This window comes from Salvia splendens, chromosome 19, assembly GCF_004379255.2.
Source record: "Salvia splendens isolate huo1 chromosome 19, SspV2, whole genome shotgun sequence".
In the NCBI taxonomy this organism is placed as follows: domain Eukaryota; kingdom Viridiplantae; phylum Streptophyta; class Magnoliopsida; order Lamiales; family Lamiaceae; genus Salvia; species Salvia splendens.
This window is the reverse complement of record NC_056050.1, coordinates 838,224-861,315: the sequence shown is the minus strand read 5'-3', so window position 1 is coordinate 861,315 and position 23,092 is coordinate 838,224. Positions and strand designations below refer to the sequence as shown.

At 35.9% G+C, this 23,092-nt stretch overlaps 3 protein-coding genes across 3 annotated transcripts; all 3 read right to left on the bottom strand.

Moving 5' to 3' along the window:
- Window positions 1–3,901: 3,901 nt before the first annotated feature.
- Window positions 3,902–6,175, bottom strand: LOC121779508 (beta-amyrin 6-beta-monooxygenase-like). Its single transcript, XM_042176842.1, has 3 exons — window positions 5,218–6,175; window positions 4,335–4,522; window positions 3,902–4,201 (listed from the first exon to the last, which is right to left on the bottom strand). The coding sequence occupies exons 1-3, from the start codon at window positions 6,173–6,175 to the stop codon at window positions 3,902–3,904; spliced, it is 1,446 nt and encodes a 481-aa protein (XP_042032776.1).
- A 4,092-nt stretch (window positions 6,176–10,267) lies between these two features.
- LOC121779379 (beta-amyrin 6-beta-monooxygenase-like) lies at window positions 10,268–13,285 on the bottom strand. The gene is made up of 4 exons (XM_042176716.1): window positions 12,777–13,285; window positions 12,121–12,561; window positions 11,562–11,749; window positions 10,268–10,680 (listed from the first exon to the last, which is right to left on the bottom strand). The coding sequence occupies exons 1-4, from the start codon at window positions 13,261–13,263 to the stop codon at window positions 10,381–10,383; spliced, it is 1,416 nt and encodes a 471-aa protein (XP_042032650.1). The 5' UTR covers window positions 13,264–13,285; the 3' UTR covers window positions 10,268–10,380.
- A 7,109-nt stretch (window positions 13,286–20,394) lies between these two features.
- Window positions 20,395–22,008, bottom strand: LOC121779399 (beta-amyrin 6-beta-monooxygenase-like). Its single transcript, XM_042176733.1, has 3 exons — window positions 21,105–22,008; window positions 20,832–21,019; window positions 20,395–20,755 (listed from the first exon to the last, which is right to left on the bottom strand). The coding sequence occupies exons 1-3, from the start codon at window positions 22,003–22,005 to the stop codon at window positions 20,456–20,458; spliced, it is 1,389 nt and encodes a 462-aa protein (XP_042032667.1). The 5' UTR covers window positions 22,006–22,008; the 3' UTR covers window positions 20,395–20,455.
- Between the last annotated feature and the right edge of the window lie 1,084 nt (window positions 22,009–23,092).

Below are 23,092 nucleotides of genomic sequence, written 5' to 3'. Positions count from 1 at the left end.
AGTAAAGTAATTGAAGAAAGTCTTGTTGAGTCACCTTTTGGATGTGCTGAGTCATATTAGAAAGCAAATCAGTCACAAAAGATTATGCACCACTCGACCTGGTTTGCGAATTAAGACCGAAAGTTTCCCACCGGATCTCAAGGTCATCACAGGTCCGCGCTGCCAACTGCGCTACGACCCGTTGGTTGATTATGCACTACTTTAATTTATCAAATAGTACGGATTTTTCGTAATTCAATAATCGTAATATCTAGGGTAATGGTGATCAATATCTAGAGGTGATAGTATTGTTATTACAATGAATCTTGTGCTGAGTGAGTCCGGTTTGATAATATCACTAAAATGTGTTCGAAAAAGGTTTATTATTCATATATCCGATCGGTTGTTATATCTATTTTATAAATCATACCCATTTTTATATATCTAACAATTGTTAATATATATGATAATTATTTTATTCCTTAAACCAATTCAACTTACAGTAATAATATTTCAATTTTCTATTTATCAATTATTATTCATAACTTTTTTTACCCAATTTTATAAATCTAACGATTGTTATATCTGATGATTATTTTTATTCCTTATACGAATTCAACTTGCAGTTATAATATTTCAATTTTCTATTTATTGGAGTAATTATTATTCATAATTTTATTTTGAAAAAAGGAACCCCACCACCCACCCCAGGTTTTTATGTACTACTACTATATAAATAACACTTCAAATGTGAGACTATTCCATTAATCATACAAGTAAACAGTGATACACCCAATTTTCTAAATCTAATTATTGTTATATCTATGATGATTATTTTTTTCCTTATATCAACAAAATTTAAATTACAAATATCCAATTACTCTTATTTTATTCTATAACCAATTTATTTTTTCTTTTTCTTTCCTATTTTATACCTTTCACTTACTTTTAAACACAATTTCTTAATCTTCTTTCTTAAAAATTTTGATACAACTTAGTTGATATAGAAAGAGTAATAGTATTTGAGAATTTTGAAGTATTTGAGAGTAGTATTATGTACTACTATAAATTTAACGTTATAAATGACAATGGCATTTTAGTTAATTTCCCTAAAATTCTCCTTTCATATATGTATAAATTACTACTCCTTTCGTTCATAAGAAATAGAAAACATTTGAAACAGTACAAGTTTTAATGTATAATTGGTAAAATAAGAAAGAGATACAAAAAAAAGTGACGGTGTATTAATAGTAGAGAATGAGACTTATCTCATTAAAGAGACAAAAGTTTCTATAGATAAAACTGGTCTATTTTTAAGAAAAATTTTAAAATTGAAAATATGATTTATTTTTAAAATAGAAAATATGATTTTATTTTTAAAGGACGGATAAAGTATAAAAGTATACTCATATTTCATTACTTTTTTTAACCAATTTTTATTATATTTCTTAAAATATATAATTAATGGCGGATGGACTGAGTAAAAAGATATGGCTGATTGTGTGTCGGTTACTTATACATGATTATAAATAAATGAATAGGATTAAATCCCTTAAAAAGAAATCCCGCCACTCACCCCAGTTTTATGTGTATTTAATACTTCAATTATTAGACTATTTATTTCATTAATCATACAAGTCCAACGGTGACATTCTATGTCGCATATTTCCAGCAAGCTGCTACAAGGTGTACCCCTCCAACAACAAAAAAAGACGTGAAGGAGATGTTAGGCAATTATTTATCAATCATATATTCAATAATACATAATTAAATATAAATAAAACAAGATCTTTGAACAAAATGTATTTCACATAATCAACCAAAGACATAATAGGATCGAAACATACCTTGACGAACCATTGCGGAAGTAATTGAGGAAGGAGGAGAAGATTTCCTTGAACTTTCTTCGGTGTAGTGGCGCAACTCCAACTCCAAGGATATGTTTCTCTCTCTTTCCCTTGTTTATGTGTTCTATGTAATGTATGCGATTTGATGAGATCTCACACTTGTATTTATAGGCAGAGAGAGGACAAACTCTATATCTAAAACATTAAAGCCCTTTCCAGCAAAGTGACTATTTAATTAGGACGTTTCTTTTTTACCAAGTAATACCAAAATCAAATTAAATAATTGATTATAATAATTTCATTTGATTTGATTTTGTTAGTCAATGACTCAATAACATACTCCCTCCGTCCACGAAAAATAGACCACATTGTGAATGACACGAGTTTTAATATGGAATTGATAAAGTAAGAGAGAAGAGAAAAAAGTAAGAGAGAAGTAGTGTTAGTGGAATGTGAGATCCATATTATTAGTAGTGTTTAATTGTGTTAGGTAGCAAAAGTAAGGTCCTTTTTCAAACTTGGTCTATTTTTCGTGGACAACCAAAAATGACAAATATGATCTATTTTTTTTTGGACGGATGAAGTAATTAATACCAAATTCATGGCCATCATAACCACATATACTCTTTACTAAATTAATGTTAATCAAGACATTATTATATATAAATAATTTCTTTAATAGCAATACATTAATATGAAACATATACTATATTAGTCAACTATAAATGACTAATTAGGAAACGTCCCATTTAAATCAATATATTCAATTGATAGCTAATTAATTAGGAAAAAATGTCTTAAATCAAGTTAATGTATTATATTAAAATTCCAATTCTATTTAGGATTCTATCACATGTCACATATGTGAGACATAAAACTTACAAGAAAAATGTGTCTTTTGATTATTTCTAATTCTAATTTGATTTATGTCAATTATTTTTTTCGAGTAAAAAAATATGTTAGTTAAGTAATTGAAATCATTTGCAGTCATTTTGCAATTGGGATTAAGAGTTGAGGTTTGAAATTTGGATAGAATTATATCCAATCTTAACTTCAAATCCAATTGGAAACAACTTTAAATAAATATAATTTCTTAATGATGTAGAATTTTACACAAACAAAATACCTGAAATAATCTCTAAATAATAAATAATCAAAAGACATATCGCTTTCATGCCTGTGTCAACGGTTCCATCAGTTAACCTATTTTTCAAATACAGATTTAGGTGAAAGTAGAATAATTCGAAATACAATTAGTCACACTTGTTATGTAACGCAAGCTGGGTTTTTTAACACATAAAACGAGCAGGTTCATGGCATGGATTCGAACTTCAATAACAATCAATTTGGCTAATGTGGATAAAGGTGGAGATGCAGCCCAGGACTTGGATTGTCCGAAAACTGCTCCACCATCTTCTCATGTGGGATGGCCTTTTCAAATCTGAACTTTGTCACCAAATTGTGCATCATCACCAATAAAAGTGAAAGGTTATGGTGGGTCCCACTATAGAAGGTGATGATGCCCACCAAATTTCAAATCAAAATAGAGGTGAACGGTAGCTAAAATAGTGTTATGGTAATAATTATATGGGTCTTACTGTCTAATAATACTACTTTAACTACTATTTTCCTTCTCTATATTACTTTATCAATTTTATATTAATTTTTGTGCTGCATCATGTGCCCATATTATTATGGGACGGATAGAGTATAATTTTAAAATCCTCCATCAATATAATGAGGTGGGATCCATTAATTTTCCATTGCTCTATTTCTTTTTCTATCTCTCTTATTTTACCAATTTTGTATTAAACCCGTATCGTTTCAAAAGTTTTTATTTTAGGAGACGTAGGGAGTAGAAAGACTAAAGATATATGTAAAACCATAACATTATTGAATTTTGCAGATTTAATCACAACATCCAGAACCGCACATACTCCCTCCCTCCATCCAGTATTGTTTAGGAGTTATGTGGAAAATGAATAAAAAAAAACTGACGTTTACATTTTAGAAAACTTGACTCTAAGTGAGGCGTCTCAAAAAAAAAATAGTCACATTAAATAGGATGAATAGACCTATTTTTGATGAGGATGAAGACGAAGCGGGAGGCCATAGACCGGCGTAGGCGTAGCATGGTAAACTATTTTCTCATTTGGGATAGTCTTCTCAAGTCTAAACCTTGTCACCACATTATGCATCATAACCAACAATTCAAGCCTAGCATACTCTTTCCCCGGGCACATTCTTGGCCCTCCTCCAAATGGAACGAACGTGTAAGGTGCTGGCCCACTCCCCTCAAACCGCGATGGATCAAACCTCTCCGGATCTGGGAAGCAATTGGGATTCTTGTGGGTCGAGTACGCTGTCCAGAACGTCTGCAAGTTTATAATTTGTTTTTTTTCATATCGAGTTTGAGTTTGAGTTTGAGTTTGAGTTTGAGTTTGAGTTTGAGTTTGAGTTTACAAACATCGAAAGAAAAATAAAATACAAAATGGTACTAGTAGATACCTTCCATCCTTTAGGAATGGTGAAACCTGCATAGGTGAATTCAGTTGCTACTTCCCTAAAAGATCCTAGTGAAGGAGGCGTGAGCCTGAGCGATTCACGCACGACGTTCCATGAGTACTTCATCTTCTCGATATCGTCCCATGTTAGCAGCTCACCGGGGCCTTTTGATTCTGCTATCTCCATTTGCTCTGTTTTTTTGAAAGTTGGGAGAGGTGAGAACATTCGGATTTCAAATCGGATTTTTGCTTAACCAAAACCCATTTGAAATGATGTATGTTTTAAGAAATGTAGTAGAAACTGCGTGGAAAAAGGTTAGTAAAAGGTGGGTCCTATTTTTATATACTATTAGTTTTATAATGAAACGTTAGTGAAATAAAGTAAGTGGAGTATGAGGTCCATTAAAAAAAAACAAAACAAATGAAGCATGTCTTGGGTAAATGAATGAATGAGAGATTCTTTCTCCTATTAGGCCTAGAGGTGCCCACGGTTCCGGAACCGGTAGTTACGGTTTTGAACCGCCGGTTCCGGTTTTGAAAATTACCGAACCGGAACCGAACCGGCGCTTTTTTAAGGTTCCGAACGCCGATTTTCGGTGGTTTTTTGCGGTTCTAGCTCGATTTCACGGTTTTTCGGCAGTTTTTGCAGTTCCGATTTGAAATCACTCAAAACCGGCAGTTCCGGCACGGTTCTGGTTCTAAAGTTTTTGAACCTAAACCGAACCACGGTTCTAAAATCGACGATTTCGGTTCGGGTAAATTCTCACGGCTCCGGTTCGGAGCGATTTCGCGGTTAACTGTCGGAACTGTAAACCTTGAGCACCTCTAATCAGGCCTATTTTCTTGGACAGGCAAACAAAGTAAATGGATATAATAAAACATTATACCTTTCAAAACCTCATTGTAGACATGGGGAAGTTGAGCAAGATTATTCATGACACTAGTAAGCGCAGAGCTTGTTGTATCATAGCTAGCCACCAGCATACCAATTACTTGTGTACAAATCTCCTTCTCCCCCATAAACTGCCCATCTTCATCCCTCGCCATCACCATCTTCGACAGAAAATCGCCCGTCTCGCCCTCGCCCTCGCCCTCGTTCCTCCCTTCCAACTCCTCCCTCCGCTCCCGGACAATCCTCATCACCTCCTCCCTCATCGCCTCGCCACCCCTGATCGCGCGCCTGTAGGCCGTCCCGGGAAAATCCACAGGCACGGAGAGCATCCCCTCCGTCACCGCAGTGAACGGATCCGAGAGCCTCTTCACGCGCCGGGGATCGACCTCGCTCAGAACCAACTCGCACGCCAGCTCGAACGTGTACTTCTTCGCCAACGGAAGAACTCTCGCGACCGAGCCAGGCCTCCAGTGACGCGCCATGTGCTCACGCGCCAGCGCGTCCATCGCCGGCACGTGCTTCTTGAGGGCCCCGGGGGACAAGAGGTCGTGGTGGAGGATGCTCTTGGTGGCGGGGCCCACCTTCATATTGCTCTCGGCGATGTGGGGAAACGACAGGACTCTCCGCATTGATTGAGGGAACCAGAAGGAGAGGAGTTTGTTCTCGTTCGAGAAGAGGAACTTGTTGCCTTTCGCGCCGCAAAATGTGGCCATTTTCGCGCCCACCAACGAGGTTTGGAAGATCTCTGGGGAGTGTTTCCACATTCTTTCTGCGACGAATTTCTCTGGGCTGCGGGAAAACTTGAGGTTCTCCCCCAGAACAGGCCAGCCCCGGGAGCCGGGAGGGAGGTTTTTACGATCATCGGAGGCGTTTCCATGGAGGATGATCGAGAAGAGATAGAGGGAGAGGGGAAGAAGGAAAAGAGGCAGAAAATACGATACAATGGCCTCCATGTTCGTTTTCAGGAAACTAAAGCTATCCTCGATTATATATATACTGGTAAGCATGCTACTACCTTTGTCCTATAACAGCAGTCAGTGAGACACGAATTTTAAGAAATTTAAAGAATAATGAATTTAAAAAATTAATAAAGTATAGAATCACTTTTTTATATAAATTTTATAGTAGAATGTGAGTGAAGTGAGTTAGTGGAACGTGGATGTAGCATATTTTTATATGTTAGAATATACTCCATATATCGAGATTTGATATGATTTTGAGCAACAACGTGAGCACTTCTTTTTCATTATAAAAGAATGTTGATTAGAGCTAAGTTGAACATATTATGCGTTAAATCGTAACAAACATGCACTTTATAAATATGACATATTTCTTTTTTCGTTTGTCCTATTAAAATAGTCTATAATCATTTACGGTACCCTTTTTCTCCTTGTCTTTTACTTTATTACTTATAGGTCCACTATCAACTCCATAATTTTAATTACTTTTTCTCCTCTCTTACTTTATCAATTACGCATTAAAACACATGTCAACTCAAAATAGTATATTTCTATGGGACGGTGTGATAAGTAAATGTGAGTGGAATGAGTTAGTGCAATGTGGTGTCCACCTACTAAAAATAGCAAAAGTGAAATAGGACATGTAATGAGCATCAGACAAAAGGGTAGTGATAAAATGCAAAGTTTAAATATTGTATAAACTCCAAACTATGATTCAGACCGTTAGAAAATATCAACAGATGACCAAATAACAAAAACAAAAAATCAACACAACATCAACCGGTGATATTGTGTTGACATTTTTTATTGCTATTCTTTAATCATCTATTAATATTTTCTAACATTCGTTATTTAGAGTTTATATAATATTTAGATTTTGCATTTGAATACATCGCTTAAATGAGACTCTGACCAAAGGAAGTAAATAGGAGTGGTGACATAAAGAGAGGCGCTCACGTTGTTGCTCAAATTGAGCGTTGGCATATCATATTATTATATCATACCAAATCATATCAAATCCCTATATATACAATATGTTTAACACGGTGTATTTGTATATACTGCATATCTACATATACGACATTTTTATGAGATTAGCATAATTGGTTCATAATGACACACATGGCATATGTGATTATTGACTGATCAAGATATTGTTAATTCCACGTTCCAATGATATTGCGAATGTATGATTAATATATTAAAAAAAGTGGAGCAACTAGTCGTGTGATATACTATTTCCATTATGAACAATCTAAACTCGATTTTCAATTTGGATCATGGTGTTAATTTGGGGCACGCATCTTTCAAATTTATTTCTTAATTGGTTATTTTCTCCGTCTGCGAATAGGAGTTTCATTTTTCCATTTTAGTCCATCCACGAATAAAATTAGGCCTCACATTCTACTAACTTTTCTACCCACTTTACTTCCAAACAATTTCTTAAAACTCGTGTCGGTCAAATATGAGATATTTAATCATGGACTAAGGGAGTATATATTATGATTCTTTGCACAAGTCTAAACATGAGGTTTGTGTTTTACTTTCCAACACATACCTATTGTTGATGAGGATGAAGACGAAGTGGAAGGCCGTGAACCGGAGTGGGCGTAGCATAGTAAACTATCTTCTCATCAGGGATGGTCTTCTCCAGTTTGAACCTTGTCACCACATTATGAATCATAACCAACAATTCAAGCCTTGCATACTCTTTCCCGGGACACATCTTTGGCCCCCCTCCAAATGGAACGAACGTGTAAGGCGCCGGTCCACTCCCCTCAAACCGTATTGGATCAAACCTCTCCGTGGTCTGTACATGATTTTAAGAGGTATTGGTTATTGTGTTTAATTGGGGATAGAAAGGTGGATATAGGTATTAAATAAAGGGGGAAAGTGATACGATTATTATTATTATTATTTAGTTAGTTAATTATGGATTTGCATATCTTTTTTATATCTTTTGTCTTGCTCATTAAGTTAGTATCCACTATTATAAATAGTGGACATTGTTAGTCATTTTGATCATTCAAGAAATATCAATTATCCTTCTATTTTATTTTCTCTTACTCTCTTTCCTTTTAAACGTGCAAAACGCACAAAACCCTAATTTTGACGCCGGATTGATCGACGGGCAAAAGCTCCCGCGACGTTTGACGTAAAATCTACGAGTTAAGGAACTTCATCCTTAAGAATTGGTGCTTTCATCTTGAGCTCTTCCTCCGAATCGCTGTCTACATGTCGTACGGCTACACCGGATATCAACTCCGGCAGGCGGATTACCACCCATGGCAGCCCGTACCTCAACCCTTGCTCCATCCGATCAGAGCTTAGATCAACAACCATCATATCCATATCCACAGGATGGGAGACTCCACCCACAACACCATCCCTACCAAGCCCGTCAACCCACTTCCTGGGACCCGCCATGGCTGCGCCAGGAAACTGCGTGTCAGCAACCATCGTCCTACGAGACAGATTTGTACTCGCCACCACCGCCCTCTTGTTGGGACCCGCCAAGGTTGTGCACGCAGCAGGGATACTCTCAGCCTTATCAACCGCCTCAGCAACCACACCACACCGCGCTCAGACAACCCACTAGCTGGGATCCACCTGCCTACTGGGAGACAACGGGACAACGCCCCTTCCACGAGATCTCGGCATACGATCATCTGCTGCCCCCCAACCATAACTCAGGATGGAATCAACCCGCGCCACAGCCAACTTGTCCAGCCACCACCACGGCACATCCGACTCTCGCACAACTTCAACAATTGTTGGAAGCGTGCTATAGGATGGAGTCTTGCCTTGTTGCAGCCGACCGACGAATCGACAACATGCTTCCTCCCGAGATGCCTGAACCTGCGCAGCCATACGGCTCCCAAATTTTTGAGTTTAGGGACCTCGTTCAGCACCTTCCCCTATCAGGAAATAGCAAGGCTTCGTCGGGGCTGTCGGGTTTAGTCCCCTACGACTCATTGGCTCCGCCGCAGCAGTCGAGTACAACACCACCACCCTTTGTGCTGCTTCCCGATACCGCCCTCGAGCCACCGTCGCCGCCAGAACTTCTTCCTTGGCAAGTGGAATATCGTTCGTTGGCTTATGCTTTGTCCAAGACTTCAATTGGGAATGTTTTGGAGTGCAATAAGAAAGAGACTGTGATTCTTGACTGTGATCGAGTCGAGGAAGGATTTGATGATTCTTCGGAGAAGATTCTACATTCTTCTTCTCGTTTTGGTGGAGTTGAAAAGGTTGAGAAGATAGAGAAGTCCAGTTCGGATTCCGCACGTAAAGAGAAACCGGTTCACGGTTGCATCGAGATTCAGTTCGCGCAACAATTGAATGCTTCTCGATTCAAGATTCCCCAAGTCCAGATTGGTTTGGGTAGTTCCATTGTGGACAACGCATCGCTGAAATTATTGAGTGATTCATCTCATGTCAGGGTTGTCGCAAGTATGAATCATCGATCAACATCGCTCGACGCCGATGCCCGGTTGATTCCTCCGCAAAATGACACTCTATGCTTGAGCATTCATGGACGCATTGCTGCAGGGAGACGCTCAGCTATCCGGTGTATGTTTGACCCAGGAGGATTCCTCGACACTCATCGTTGCTTCATAGTGCCCACCTTGAGGACAAGGTGGATTTCAACCGTGTGAGAGTTGATACGATTATAATTATTATTATTATTTAGTTAGTTAATTATGAATTTGCATATCTTTTTCATATCTTTTGTCTTGCTCATTAAGTTAGTATACACTATTATAAATAGTGGACATTGTTAGTCATTTTGATCATTCAAGAAATATCAATTATCCTTCTACTTTATTTTCTCTTACTCTCTTTCCTTTTAAACGTGCAAAACGCACAAAACTCTAATTTTGACGCCAAATTGATCGACGGGCAAAAGCTCCCGCGACGTTCGACGCAAAATCTACGAGTTAAGGAACTTCATCCTTAACAGAAAGAGAGTTGAATATTTAATAGTACAGGGAAAACGTGGTTAGGTGTATTAATGGAGAGAGAGAGTTTTAATAAATAGAAATGTGTGATCTTATTTGGAACAAAATAAAAAGGAAAGTATGTCGTATTAGTTTGGACAGAGGGAGTATAAAATATGCAATTTAAGAACATAATTTGTTCGAATGACATTTAAAACAAGCTAAATATAGGCCTTAAACACATGCAAAATCCGTATTGATCTATCTTTTATGAGGATGGAGGCGAAGGGGAAGGCCGTGAGCCGGTGCAGGCGAAGATCTGAATAACATCTTCTCATTTGGAATGACCTTTTCAAGTCTAAACCTTGTCACCAAATTGTGGGTGAACACCAATGTTACAAGCTTCGTATAGCTTCTCCCGGGGCACATACGCGCTCCTCCTCCAAACGGAACGTACGTGTAAGGTTCCGGGCCACTCCCCTCAAACCGTAACGGATCAAACTTCTCCGGCTCCGGGAAGTAGTCAGGGTTCATGTGGGATGAATGAGACGTCCACAATACCTACATATATAGTTTATGATTATTCTTGATAAGTAAAGTACTTTCTTCATCTAATATAACTGTGATGTGAAGAGGAGGCCGTGAGTCTTAACAAATCCTTGGTTGTGTTTTGAGTGAAGAATGCCAAAAAAGGATATATATTGTGTTTGTGTAATTATATAATTAGGCGCTAGGTTTTGGGTAAATAATGAGTATGAATGGAATTTAAAATATTTAATCACTCAACAAAATTAGTCCCGAAGGGGTGTGTGGCACTGAGTTTAATGAAATATTTTAAAAATAAGCAAACCCAAAAAAGCTACGGTGGTTCATGATCCATGTTTCAATAGGTCAGACTGATTTAACTATTAATTGAACCGATGTGTTGTAGACTCTATATACAATTAATTTATATCATTCAAAAAATATTGAATTAAAGAATACATAAAACATTGAAATTAATTAATTACCGAATAATGAATTAATTATTAGTATGTATGAATATTTAGCATGTTTCGTTTTGTGCTCTATTACTCTACTCCATTTCTCAGTATTTACTAATGAAGTATATCATGAAATCACTTATTCAGTGGAAATTATGAGACACTACTCCTTAAAAATTAAATATCATCAAAAATTAAATATTTCATATAATAAAAATATTCGAAGTTCGTAATATGTCACAAAAGTACTTCTATAGTGTTTATAAATGGAATAATACTCTCTTTGGTAGTCGGTAGACCTCCAAAAATGGAAACTATTGACTATGTTTTGTGTAGGTGAGTAAAGGAAATAAGTTGCATTGTATAAAAAATAGAATCACCACACATATAATTATGGAGTTTGCAAAAATAGACAAAAAAAAGTCACACTTATCATTGATATACATAAGTAAATCTCACCTTCCATCCTTTAGGAATGGTGAAACCTGCATAGGTGAATTCAGCAGTGCTCTCACTGAACCCTCCTATCGAAGGGGGTGTTAGCCTCAAGCACTCGCGAACCACGTTCCACGTGTACTTCATCTTCTCCAAATCCTCCATCGCCAGCAACTCATTAGGGCCTTTCGATTTTGCAATCTCCATTTGCTCTGTTCCAATATTATTTTTCTTCCATTACTATAAAATTTATAGATGGAACTTTGGTACCACGGTCATCATTTGCCAAAAAAATATATATGACTCAATTAACTTGGAACTTCCCAAAATAGTAAGTATACATTAATTGTGTTAGCTTCTGATCCTAAATAGTACCAGTACGTTTTGTTTCATAATTAATAGTTACATTAAAAATTGACAGTCAATCGTGTTTTGACTATATTAATGAGTTTATTAGTATCAAAACGACCATATTAATGAGTTTATTAGTATCATTCTAATTAACCATTTTTAACCTTTTTTAAAAAAAATATTTACCCTAACTAATATTCGAGGTCAGGATAGAAAGACCACCAAAACATACCTTCCAAAACCCGATTGAAAATGTGGGGAAGCTCTGCAAGATAATAAATCACAATAGTGATCAATGAAGAGAGTTCATACTCGGCGCCAAGAAGCAAACCTATTAAGACATTAACAATCATGCTATCACTCATATATTCCCCATCTTCATTCGTTGCCTCCACCATCTTCGACAAAAGATCCTCTCCCTTGCTCATCTCCCTCCTCCTCTCCTCCACGATCCTCAGCAACTCGCGACGCACCACTCTCCCGCCTTTTATAGCGCGGTTTAGGGCCGTCCCAAGCATGTTTACAGGCAAAGATAGGATCCCTTTAGTCAGACGAGACAAGGATTTCAAGAAATCGCCCGAGTGATCCCAACCCTCCCTGTTCATAAATATCCTGCACGCCAACGAGAGGGCGTACTTCTGTGTCGATGGAAGAGCCTCCACCACTAAGCTACCTGTTGGCGAGTAAAAAAAAAATATAACTATCCCACATCAGTGTCAACAGAAAACTGAATCCACTATATAAGTCTCTTGATTTCTGAAACCACTGAGCTACCTGTTGGCGAGTAAACAAAAAAGAACATATAAAAAAATAACATATAACATTTCTACATCAAGTGTCAAGAGAAAACTGAAACCATTATATAAGTCTCATGATTACTATAACTACCTCTCCATTCGGTTTCAAGATGCTCACGAGCTAGCGAGTCCATCACTAGCACGTACTTCTTCAAGGCGTCCGGCTTGAGGATGTCGTATTGGAAGTTGTCGAAGGTGGCCTTTGGTTCTTGATGTTTGGTTGCATCGAGATCTTGGTAGATGGCCTTTCTCAATGAGGGAGGCGCCCATCTTGCGAAAAGTGTGTTCTGGTTCTTGAAGATGAACTTGTTTCCTTGTTCACCGCATAGGACCGCCATTTTCTCTCCCAACAACGAGGTTTTGAATACATGTCCAGAGTATTTATGCATTCTGTCTTTGATTAGCTTCTGACACCCTAAACTGGCGAGCTCCATGTTTTCTCCGAGAAACGGCCAACCCATGGAGCCCGGAGGAAGGTTTTTCCGTTGGCCGGAGGCCTTTTTGCGAATGGAAAAGACGAGGTATGCAGAGAAAGGAAGAAGAAGGAGAGGAACAAGATATGGAATTAAGCTTTCCATGGTAGAAAAAGTCTAAGGTTCCAACTCGACCACCCCTGTTGAAATAAAATTTGATTCACTCAAATATAAATAGGATAAAGTTGACTTTTGAAATACATTGTATTCTCCGTTCTATAAAAATACTCCCTCCGTCCCTTAAAATTTGGCACCATTTGACCCGGCACGGATTTTAAAAAACATAATAAAAAGTAAGTTGAAAAAGTTAGTGACATGTGAGTCCTACTTTTATATATTAGTTTTAAAATGAAATGTGAGTGAGAATGAATTAGTGAAATGTGGGTCGGTCCACTACTAAAAATGGTAAAAGTGAAATGTGACAAATTTTTAGGGACGGACGAAAAATGAAATAAGTGACAAATTTTCCGGGACAGAGGGAGTATGAATTTTTTTTTTTATTTTGGAGCCCGGAGGAGGGTTTTTCTCCCTTTTCCGAATGGAAAAGATGAGGTAATACATAGAGAGGAAGAAGAAGGAAGGGAACAAGTTATGGAATTAAGGTATCCATTGATATGCAGCTATGTTAAGAGAGAGAGAAAAAGGGGGGTTAGTATGGACTCACAACAATGTCAATATATAGAAACGAAATGCTTCAAGATTTAATGCTAAATTTTTAGTCATAGACTATGTAAATTGCCTGAAAATGGTGTTGACAGAAATTTTGGTGCTCATAGATTGAACTCTACTTAGTTTGATAAGTGATTCGAATTTCTCTCTAACACCATTTTCATAGTAGTGGAGACGTTTCTTTTCGGCACGCAATTTAAGAAAAATTGTATTAAGTGAGTGATGCAAAATAAAGTAGGAAATTAAAAAAGTAGAGAGATGAAGAAAGAATAAAGTAAGAAAGAGTAAAGTAAATAGAAGAAATTGGTGGACTTTTATTAAAAAAAAGACTCCACTACAATAGAGCGATGGAGTAGTTTTTTGTTGGATAGGCAAATGCATAGAAATTTAAATATTACATATGGACTCAAACCCGAGATCTTTGACCTCACTCTTAACTTCTCCCCTACACATCAAACTCACAAGTTGACATTAAATATGGTGCAGTTTTATTTTATATGCTGCGTATTGCTAGGTAGCTGGTGTATGACATATCTAACTCACTAGTTGACATTTTTATATAGAGTAGTGCTAAATGGTCATATTATGACCAGCCATACAAGGTTATATCAGTAAATTGTAGTATTAGTTATATATTACTCCCTCCGTCCCGCTTTAGCAGTCCCGGTTGAGTCGGGCACATGTTTTAAGGAGTATTTAAGTGTGTAATAAATAAATGATGTAGTGGAGGTTGGGTCCCACTTTTAAACAATTTTTTTACTTTTAAGTGTGTAATAAATAAATGACGTAGTGGAGGTTGGGTCCAGCTTTTAAATGATGTAATAAATAAATTGATGTAGTGGACATCAATTTTTATGCACCGAGTTCAACCGGGACTCCTAAAGCGGGACACCCGAAATTGATCAACCGGGACTGCTAAAGCGGGACGGAGGGAGTAAAATATAAATTATAGTTAGTGGATAACTTAAAATGACTCATTGACCCTCCACCATACTTTCGGTTATATTAGAATCCCCTTTAAGTTTTGAAATTTTAAATTAACGTTATGCATTAATTACACATTATAGAGTTTCAAAGTTAAAAATCAATCCAAAATCTTTTACATTCAAGACGATAATATTTATTAACATTAAAATTTTACAAAATAAATTACATTACAGTAGCTATTAGTGTACACCATTTCCTAAAATATGATCATCATTTAATACAAGAGGTGGCGTATACTTCTTTATCATTGACATATTTCATTTTATTACTACTATTATATATATGTATATTCATAGAGATTCAATCATATTAAAAAAATCAACTTAATCAATATTAATGATATTAGAATTTCTTTTAATAATTCATTAACTGTTCTATTTATCTTGTGATATTATATCTTAATCAAATAAAATAATTATTTAATCAAATACATGTCAATAAAATTTCTTTTACCAATCAAATAATTGAATGAAAATAATTCATTACTTTATATATCTATATTTTGATAGTATTAAATTTGACCACAATAAAGGATATAGAAGTAAAATCAATTCCTAACTAAACCGAATATTCTAAGTAAATCGGTTTTTTTGCTATTATACCAGTTTATGGCTGGCCATAATGTGGCCACATAGCATTTCCCTTTTATATATTGCCTTTACTATATTTATGTAAAGTTGAGGTTAACATAAGTAATTCTTGAATAACGGAGCACATGGAATTGTTTATTACAAGATTTTAAATTCTATTGTTGAACCTAATGCCTTAAGCCACGGTTTAATTTTGTCTAAAACATTGCATTAGATAAACTCAACTTGTGAAGAGGAGGATCATGATACTGAATGGCTTTGACCGAGGCCCTCTTTCCTAGTCATATCTCCTCCCGTCCGCCGTTTATAATCTCATTTTAACTTTGACACAATTTTTAAGAAATCGTAACTTTGTTAAGAAAAATAGAGAAATGAGTTTGTAGAATGTGGACTCCATTTTTATATATTAATTTTATAATAGAATGTGAGTGTAATAATTTAATTGAATAGTGTGGTCCACTTACAAATAATTATAAAAAAGTAGAACTTTAAATCACAACATCGTGAAATGGCAAAATGAGATATTTTTTCAAAGAAATAATTTGGTACAATGAACATGGACCTAAATCTACATAATTTGAAATTGTAAGCTCGAACCGAGTGCAATGAGTCGGTATGGAGTTCACTTACAAAAAACAGAAGAAAAAAAAAAGAAGGGGTAAACGTGTCTTTAAACGGCGGACCACCTGAAATGACAAAACATGTCAAGTTTTGGCGGACGAAGGAATTACAAATTAGCTAAACCAAGGCTCAAGTAGTGCATATGGTGCGCACGTGAAGGCATATGTGTCTTTAAAAGGCGGATAACCCGAAATATTCCCCCCGTCCCGGATAATTCTTCTCACTTTGACCGGACACGAGTTTTAAGAAATGTAATGAAAAGTGAGTTGAAAAAATTAGTGGAATGTGGATCCTACTTTTATATATTAGTTTTATAGTAAAATGTGAGTATGGATGAGTTAGTGGAATATGAGGTTCACTACCAAAAATGGTAAAAAGTGAAATGAGACAAATTATGTGGGACGGACCGAAATGGAAAAATGGGACAAATTATCCGGGACGGAGAGAGTACCAAAATATGTCAAGTTTTGGCGGACGAAGGAAGTACAAATTAGCTAAACTAAGGCTCAAGTACTGCATATGGTGCGTGCGTGGAGGCGAGATGTGTCTTATGATTATTTTTAATTTAGATTTATTTCAGTTATTTAGTTTGAGTCAAATTCTATCTTAATAAAGGATTGAATTTATTTATATATTTTTAATTAAAATTAAAAGTTAAATTTGGAAATTTTGATAGAAGTATATATCCAGGGGTTAGATCCTCAGCAGCCCATGCTGTTCCTGATAATATAATAAATAATATATATTAATTTAATTTAATTTATTTGATTATTTTATTTTTTTATATATAACAGCAGGAGTTGCTGCCTGCTATACATTTGTGCACGATAGAGGACCCATCCATATATCCAAACTTAGCTTATAATTCTAATTGAAAAGGACAGGAAATAAATTCAATCCCTTAAAAAAAAGCCCCCCACCGCCTACCCCAATTTTATACATGTATATAACACTTCAATTATGAGACTATTCCATTAATCATAAAAGTCAAACGGTGACATTTTGAAATCTGTATATATATACAAATTAGCTAAACTGATGCAGACGTTAAGGTGAGATGTGTCTTTCGAGTAGTAGTTATTTTATTTGAGTCAAATTTAATCATAAGGGATTGAATTTTTAAAGTCATTTTTAATCTATATATATATATATATATAATAGTTATTTTATTTGAGTCAAATTTAATCATAAGGGATTGAATTTTTAAAGTCATTTTTAATCTATCTATATCTATCTATATATAAAAGGCGAGTTTTGGCCTTTAATATAACTATTTATGAATTATAAGCATGAATTTAAATATTTATAAGCTTTATGTACGATTTTGAATAATCTAAATATTTGGTTAATTTGGATAATTAAATACTATTAATGCATTTATTACCCAAAATTTGTAACTGGCACTAACGATCAATCAATCTTCAAATCAGCCAATGACAACAATTTCTCCCATGTACAATTGAAATCAATGGCTAAATTTTTAAACCGGCCAATCTCTCTAAATTTAATCAAGGATTGGTATAAAAAAATAAAATCCCAATAAATACTCTTCACAAATAAATTTTGTAAATCAAAGGTCCAAAATTCCTTGACGACAAAGGGGAATTTTAAAAAAGTTCACAAAAATGTCATTTGGGAGCATCAATGAATTGGAGACAATTATATTGGAATTTAATCTAATTAATCTCGAATAATAATTGAAATGTAATTCAATTGGATCCAAATTCTAACAGTTTTTCGTGACAAAAAATTGTGAGACAATTTAATGTTGATTTAATTAATTATAAATTAAATTGTGTTTACTAAAACTCAGTACAGAATAATGCTAAAAGCTACCAAATATTGTGAGACAATTTAATGTTGATTTAATTAATTATAAATTAAATTGTGTTTACTAAAACTCAGTACAGAAGAATGCTAAAAGCTACCAAATAGTGTGAGACAATTTAATGTTGATTTAATTAATTATAAATTAAATTGTGTTTACTAAAACTCAGTACAGAAGAATGCTAAAAGCTACCAAATATTCTATAAATACCAATTCTATTAATCAAAAGTGTCATGACCGTGGTGGAAAAAAGAGTGTTGCCGGCGATGATTCTCATGTGTCAAACGTGTAGCATTCCGTACAACAGGGCTATCGACAACCGTTGATGATAGTTCTACTGAAGTGGTAAAGGGAGACGGAGGAAATAGTCTGAGATAGTGCGAGATGGTGAGAGTCGAAGAGCGGAGCGGAGGTGCTGGTAATTAATAGAGGAGGCAGAGCATCTCTACTAATTTTATTTAGGCCCAATAATAATTCATCATATTCACATTAATTTTGTAATATCTCTAGAAGCCTTTGCTAATTACATACATTTTGTTTATTAGTGATTATTTTTTGTTCGTTCCTTTGTAGTAGTAAGACAGTTTTATTGATGCGCCAAAAACAAGCAAATTATTACTAATAAAAATAAAATATAGTAACTTTTAACTTTGTAATAAGATTAATAACATCAAATTATGATTAATACATATTTAACTCATGCCGAGACAAGATTATCAATACCAAAGGAGAAGCCTCTATACAAATGTGCTCACCAACCTCCGTTCAATATGCGTGACTGCCTGAGCATGGTGATTTTATTATAATAATAAAAATTTCTCAAAAATATAAATTTCTTTTAATTAGTAACGATGAAACTATTTAGTTTCACAAAATTTTCCGTCTAATTTTAAAATAGCTATTAAATCTATTCAAATGCTTAACAGGTTTCTATTTAGTGAAATTATTGGCCAAATTCAATTGAATGGTCTTTGATTTCATATTGTAGAAACTAAGATAGTAATGGAACGATTAGATTTTAATTAGGATATTTAAATACTATTAATGCATTTATTACCCAAAATTTGTGCGAAGTAGATTACGAGATTGGTACGTTACTTGAAGAACAATGGGCGAAATTGTTGTCATTTCAATTGTTTCATTAAGATGTAAAACTGCTGATTTGAAGATTGAGTGATCGTTAGTGCCAGTTACAAATTTTGTAATTAATCTATTCCATTGAAATCAATGGGTAAATTTTTAAACCGGCTAATTTAACTAAATAATAACTTAGTTACAAATTTTGTAATTAATCTATTCCATTGAAATCAATGGCTAAATTTTTAAACCGGCTAATTTAACTAAATAATAACTTAATTCGTTTTAATTATTATTAGTATTAGCTGGATAAATGCATTTTCATTTCTACAATGTACGTTAAAATTTGAGAGGTTTTAAAAATTTTCATTATATTTTTATGGCAATATTGTCATCCTAAAATTTTAGTTGTATACTCTATATCAATTTCATATTAATAGAATTTTAGTGTTAAAGTGTATATGTTGTCAAGAACGACATTTTTCTTTTTTATAGTGATCTATTTAAGTGTTGTAATTAAAAGTTATTTTCATGTTGATTTAATTTCAAGCTTATTTAATTTTGTACTATAATTATTCAACATATGTTTAGTATATACCGTCCATTTTGTTATTATTTAAACATACGTGATATTGTTATTATTTATTTTATTAAATTTATTCACAATGTCAAATTAACAGAATAAATTTATTTTAAATCGCGCGGGGTTAACACTAGTTGGAATTAAAAATTGAGTTTTATATCAAACTCAAGTTTTAATCCTAATTACAAGTAAATTCATTCTCTTAATGAGATACTCCCTCCGTCCCATTACAAGTGATGGATTTCTTTTGGGCACGGGAATTAAGAAAATGATATGTATTGAGTTAAATTGGAGATAGTAAAGTATGAGAGAGGAAAAAGTAAGAGAGAATAAAGTACGAAAAAAGAATAAAATAAGAGAGATGGAATAAAGTAAGAGATGGTTGAAGTTTTATTTTTAGCCAAAAAGGGAAATTGATCACTTGGTGGGATAACTCAAAATGGCAGGTTGATAACTTGTGCTGGGACTGAGGAAGTAAATTTTACTTGAGTCAAACAACAAACACAAATTCAAAATTAGAAACAATCAAAAGACACATCCAACCTTCACGTACACCGGTGTGCCGGAATTCTCTTCCTCCTCGTACAACGCGTTGCATCGTCCGCATATCGTCCGCGGACGATCTATAGGGCGCGGACGATGCATCGGGCATCGTTCGCACACCCACAGTGGCGGACGATGGCTCGCCCGAGGCATCGGGCGGCCTATCGTCCGCCCCATTGCGGATGCTCTAAGTGGAAAGTGAATAAAGTACGAGCGTTAATAAAGTAGAGAGAAAAAGTAAGAGAAAGAATACTAAAAAATGAAATGGCTCACTTATCTAGGGATGTCCCAAAAAGGAATGTGAGTCGTTTATCTTGGGACGGAGGGAATATTTCTTTATAAGATCATTAAATTACTAATCACTCATACAATATTAAGAGAAAATTCGGGATGCATAATCTATTTTTGATGAGGATGAAGACGAAGTGGAAGGCCATGAACCGGTGTAGACGTAGCATGGTAAACTATCTTCTCATTCGGGATAGTCTTCTCAAGTCTAAACCTTGTCACCACATTATGCATCATAACCAACAATTCAAGCCTAGCATACTCTTTCCCCGGGCACATTCTTGGCCCTCCTCCAAATGGAACGAACGTGTAAGGCGCCGGTCCACTCCCCTCAAATCGCGATGGATCAAACCTCTCCGGCTCTGGGAAGCAGTCGGGATTCTTGTGGGTCGAGTGCACCGTCCAGAACGTCTACACTTTTCATCACATGGTGAGTTTGAATTCACAAACAAATAAAAAAATTAAAAATATTTGTGCGTGTAGATACCTTCCATCCTTTAGGAATGGTGAAACCTGCATAGGTGAATTCAGTTGTGGCTTCCCTGAATGCTCCGACCGCAGGAGGCATAAGCCTGAGGGATTCACGGGCAACGTTCCACGAGTACTTCATCTTCTCAATATCATCCCACGTCAGCAGCTCACCGGGGCCTTTCGACTCTGCTATCGCCATTTGCTCTGTTTCATTTGAAACAGACAATAATATCATTTTGGCCCGTCCACAAAAATTAGTCAATCAGTTACATTACAGAGCGAACATTACCTTTAAACACCTCATTGTAAATATGGGGAAATTGAGCAAGATGATTGATGACACCAGTAATTGCAGAGCTAGTTGTATCATAACTAGCAAGCAACATAACAATTATTTCATTACAAATCTTCTTCTCATTCAAAAAATCCCCATCTTCATCCCTCAGCATCACCATCTTCGAAAGAAAGTCCCGTTGCATCTCCTTCCTCCGCTGCTCGACTATCCTCATCAGCTCCGCCCTAATAAACCCCCCTGCTCGGATCGCGCGCCTGTAGGCCGTCCCGGGCAGATCAACGGGCACGGACAGTATCCCCCTCGTCACCTCGGAAAACGGGTCGTAGATCTTCTTCACGCGCCTCGGGTCCACCACGCTCATAAACAGCCTGCACGCCAGCTCGAACGTGTAAATCTTCGACAGCGGGAGAACCTTCACGACGGTGTTAGGCCTCCAGTGACGCGTCATGTGCTCACGAGCCAGCGCGTCCATCACGGGCACGAATTTCTTGAGGGCCTCGGGCGACAGGACGTCGCGGTGGAGGATGCGGTTGTAGGTGGAATTTGTTTGGGGAAACCACAGGACTTTCCGGAGGGATTGAGGCCACCAGGAGGCGAAGAGTTTGTTCTCGTTGGAGAAGAGGAACTTGTTGCCTTTCGCGCCGCAGAACGTTGCCATTTTCTCTCCGAGCAACGAGGTTTGGAAGATGTCGGGAGAGTGTTTCGACATTTTTTCTGTGACGAATTTCTCCGGGCTGTGGGCGAACTTGAGGTTCTCCCCCAGGACCGGCCAGCCCCGGGAGCCTGCAGGGAGTTTTTTTCGATCATCGGAGCTTCTTCTCAAGATGATGGAGAAGAGATAGAGAGAAAAGGGAAGAAGGAAAAGAGGGACAAAATATGCTACAATGGCCACCATGTTTGTTTTCATGAATCTACGGCTATCATGTAAGATATGTTGCATAATCTCTCAATTAATATTCCTCCATTCCTATTATGTGTCTTAGATCTCTTTTTAGTTGTCTTACTTTAATTTTACTATTTTTAATAATGACTGAACATTCAACTTAACTCATTTTTTCCTCACATTAGTATAAAATTAATATATAAAAGTATGACTTTTATATATTAACTTTACTACTAACTTTTTCAACTAACTTTCCTTTGCATTTTTTAAACTTATGTGAGGTCAAAGTGGGACATATATTAAGGGATGAAGGGAGTATCTAAACGTATAACCCACATTCTATAAGCTATTCTACCCAGTTTCCTTTTACGAAGTCAAACAATTTCTTAAAACTCGGACTAGTCAAATATGAAACATTAAATGGGACTAGGAGGGAATTTAATTTTTTTTAACATTGTGTACTTCCTTTGTCTTATTAAAAATAAAACGTTTTCCTTTTTAAATTGTCCCATTAAAAATGAAACGCTTCCTAAAATAGAAACAAGATCATCCTCATTAACTCACTCATTAACTCACCAAACAACATTAAATAAAAATTTTGTGGCGAAAAACAAATACTCCCTCCGTCCCTAAAATTTTGTCACAGTTTGACCGGGCACGAGTTTTAAGAAATGTAATGGAAAGTGAGTTGAAAGTTGGTAGGGTGTGGGTCCTACTTTTAAAGTACTCCCTCCGTCCCGCACTACTCGCACCTTTCCTTTTGGGCACGGAGATTAAGGAATGAGCGATAGACAAAGTCAACAATTACTGCTGTAGGTATAAATTGTTACTAAAAATGGAAAGAGTGCAAATAACTTGGGACGCCCAGAAAGGAAATAAGTGTAAGTAGTGCGGAACGGAAGGAGTATTAGTTTTATAATAAAATGTGAGTGAGAATAAGTTAGTGGAATGTGAGGTCTACTACCAAAAATGAAAAAATGTGACAAAATTTTAGGGAGGGAGAATTTCATTTTTAATGGGACGGAGAGAGCGTTTTTTAATGTTGCATATTTCTAGCCGGCTAGTACATGCCAAGTATATTGTTAAGGCCTTATTACCT

Coding starts and splice junctions, on each gene's coding strand:
- LOC121779508 (XM_042176842.1), bottom strand. CDS start 6,175: ATGGAGGCCATTGTATCGTATTTTCTGCCTCTTTTCCTTCTTCCCCTC. Junction 4,523..5,217: donor CTACAATGAGGTTTTGAAAG/GTATAATGTTTT, acceptor TCAAAAAAACAG/AGCAAATGGAGATAGCAGAA. Junction 4,202..4,334: donor CCATTCCTAAAGGATGGAAG/GTATCTACTAGT, acceptor ATAAACTTGCAG/ACGTTCTGGACAGCGTACTC.
- LOC121779379 (XM_042176716.1), bottom strand. CDS start 13,263: ATGGAAAGCTTAATTCCATATCTTGTTCCTCTCCTTCTTCTTCCTTTC. Junction 12,562..12,776: donor TCTTGAAACCGAATGGAGAG/GTAGTTATAGTA, acceptor ACTCGCCAACAG/GTAGCTTAGTGGTGGAGGCT. Junction 10,681..11,561: donor CCATTCCTAAAGGATGGAAG/GTGAGATTTACT, acceptor CTATATATGTAG/GTATTGTGGACGTCTCATTC.
- LOC121779399 (XM_042176733.1), bottom strand. CDS start 22,005: ATGGTGGCCATTGTAGCATATTTTGTCCCTCTTTTCCTTCTTCCCTTT. Junction 21,020..21,104: donor TTACAATGAGGTGTTTAAAG/GTAATGTTCGCT, acceptor CAAATGAAACAG/AGCAAATGGCGATAGCAGAG. Junction 20,756..20,831: donor CCATTCCTAAAGGATGGAAG/GTATCTACACGC, acceptor TGAAAAGTGTAG/ACGTTCTGGACGGTGCACTC.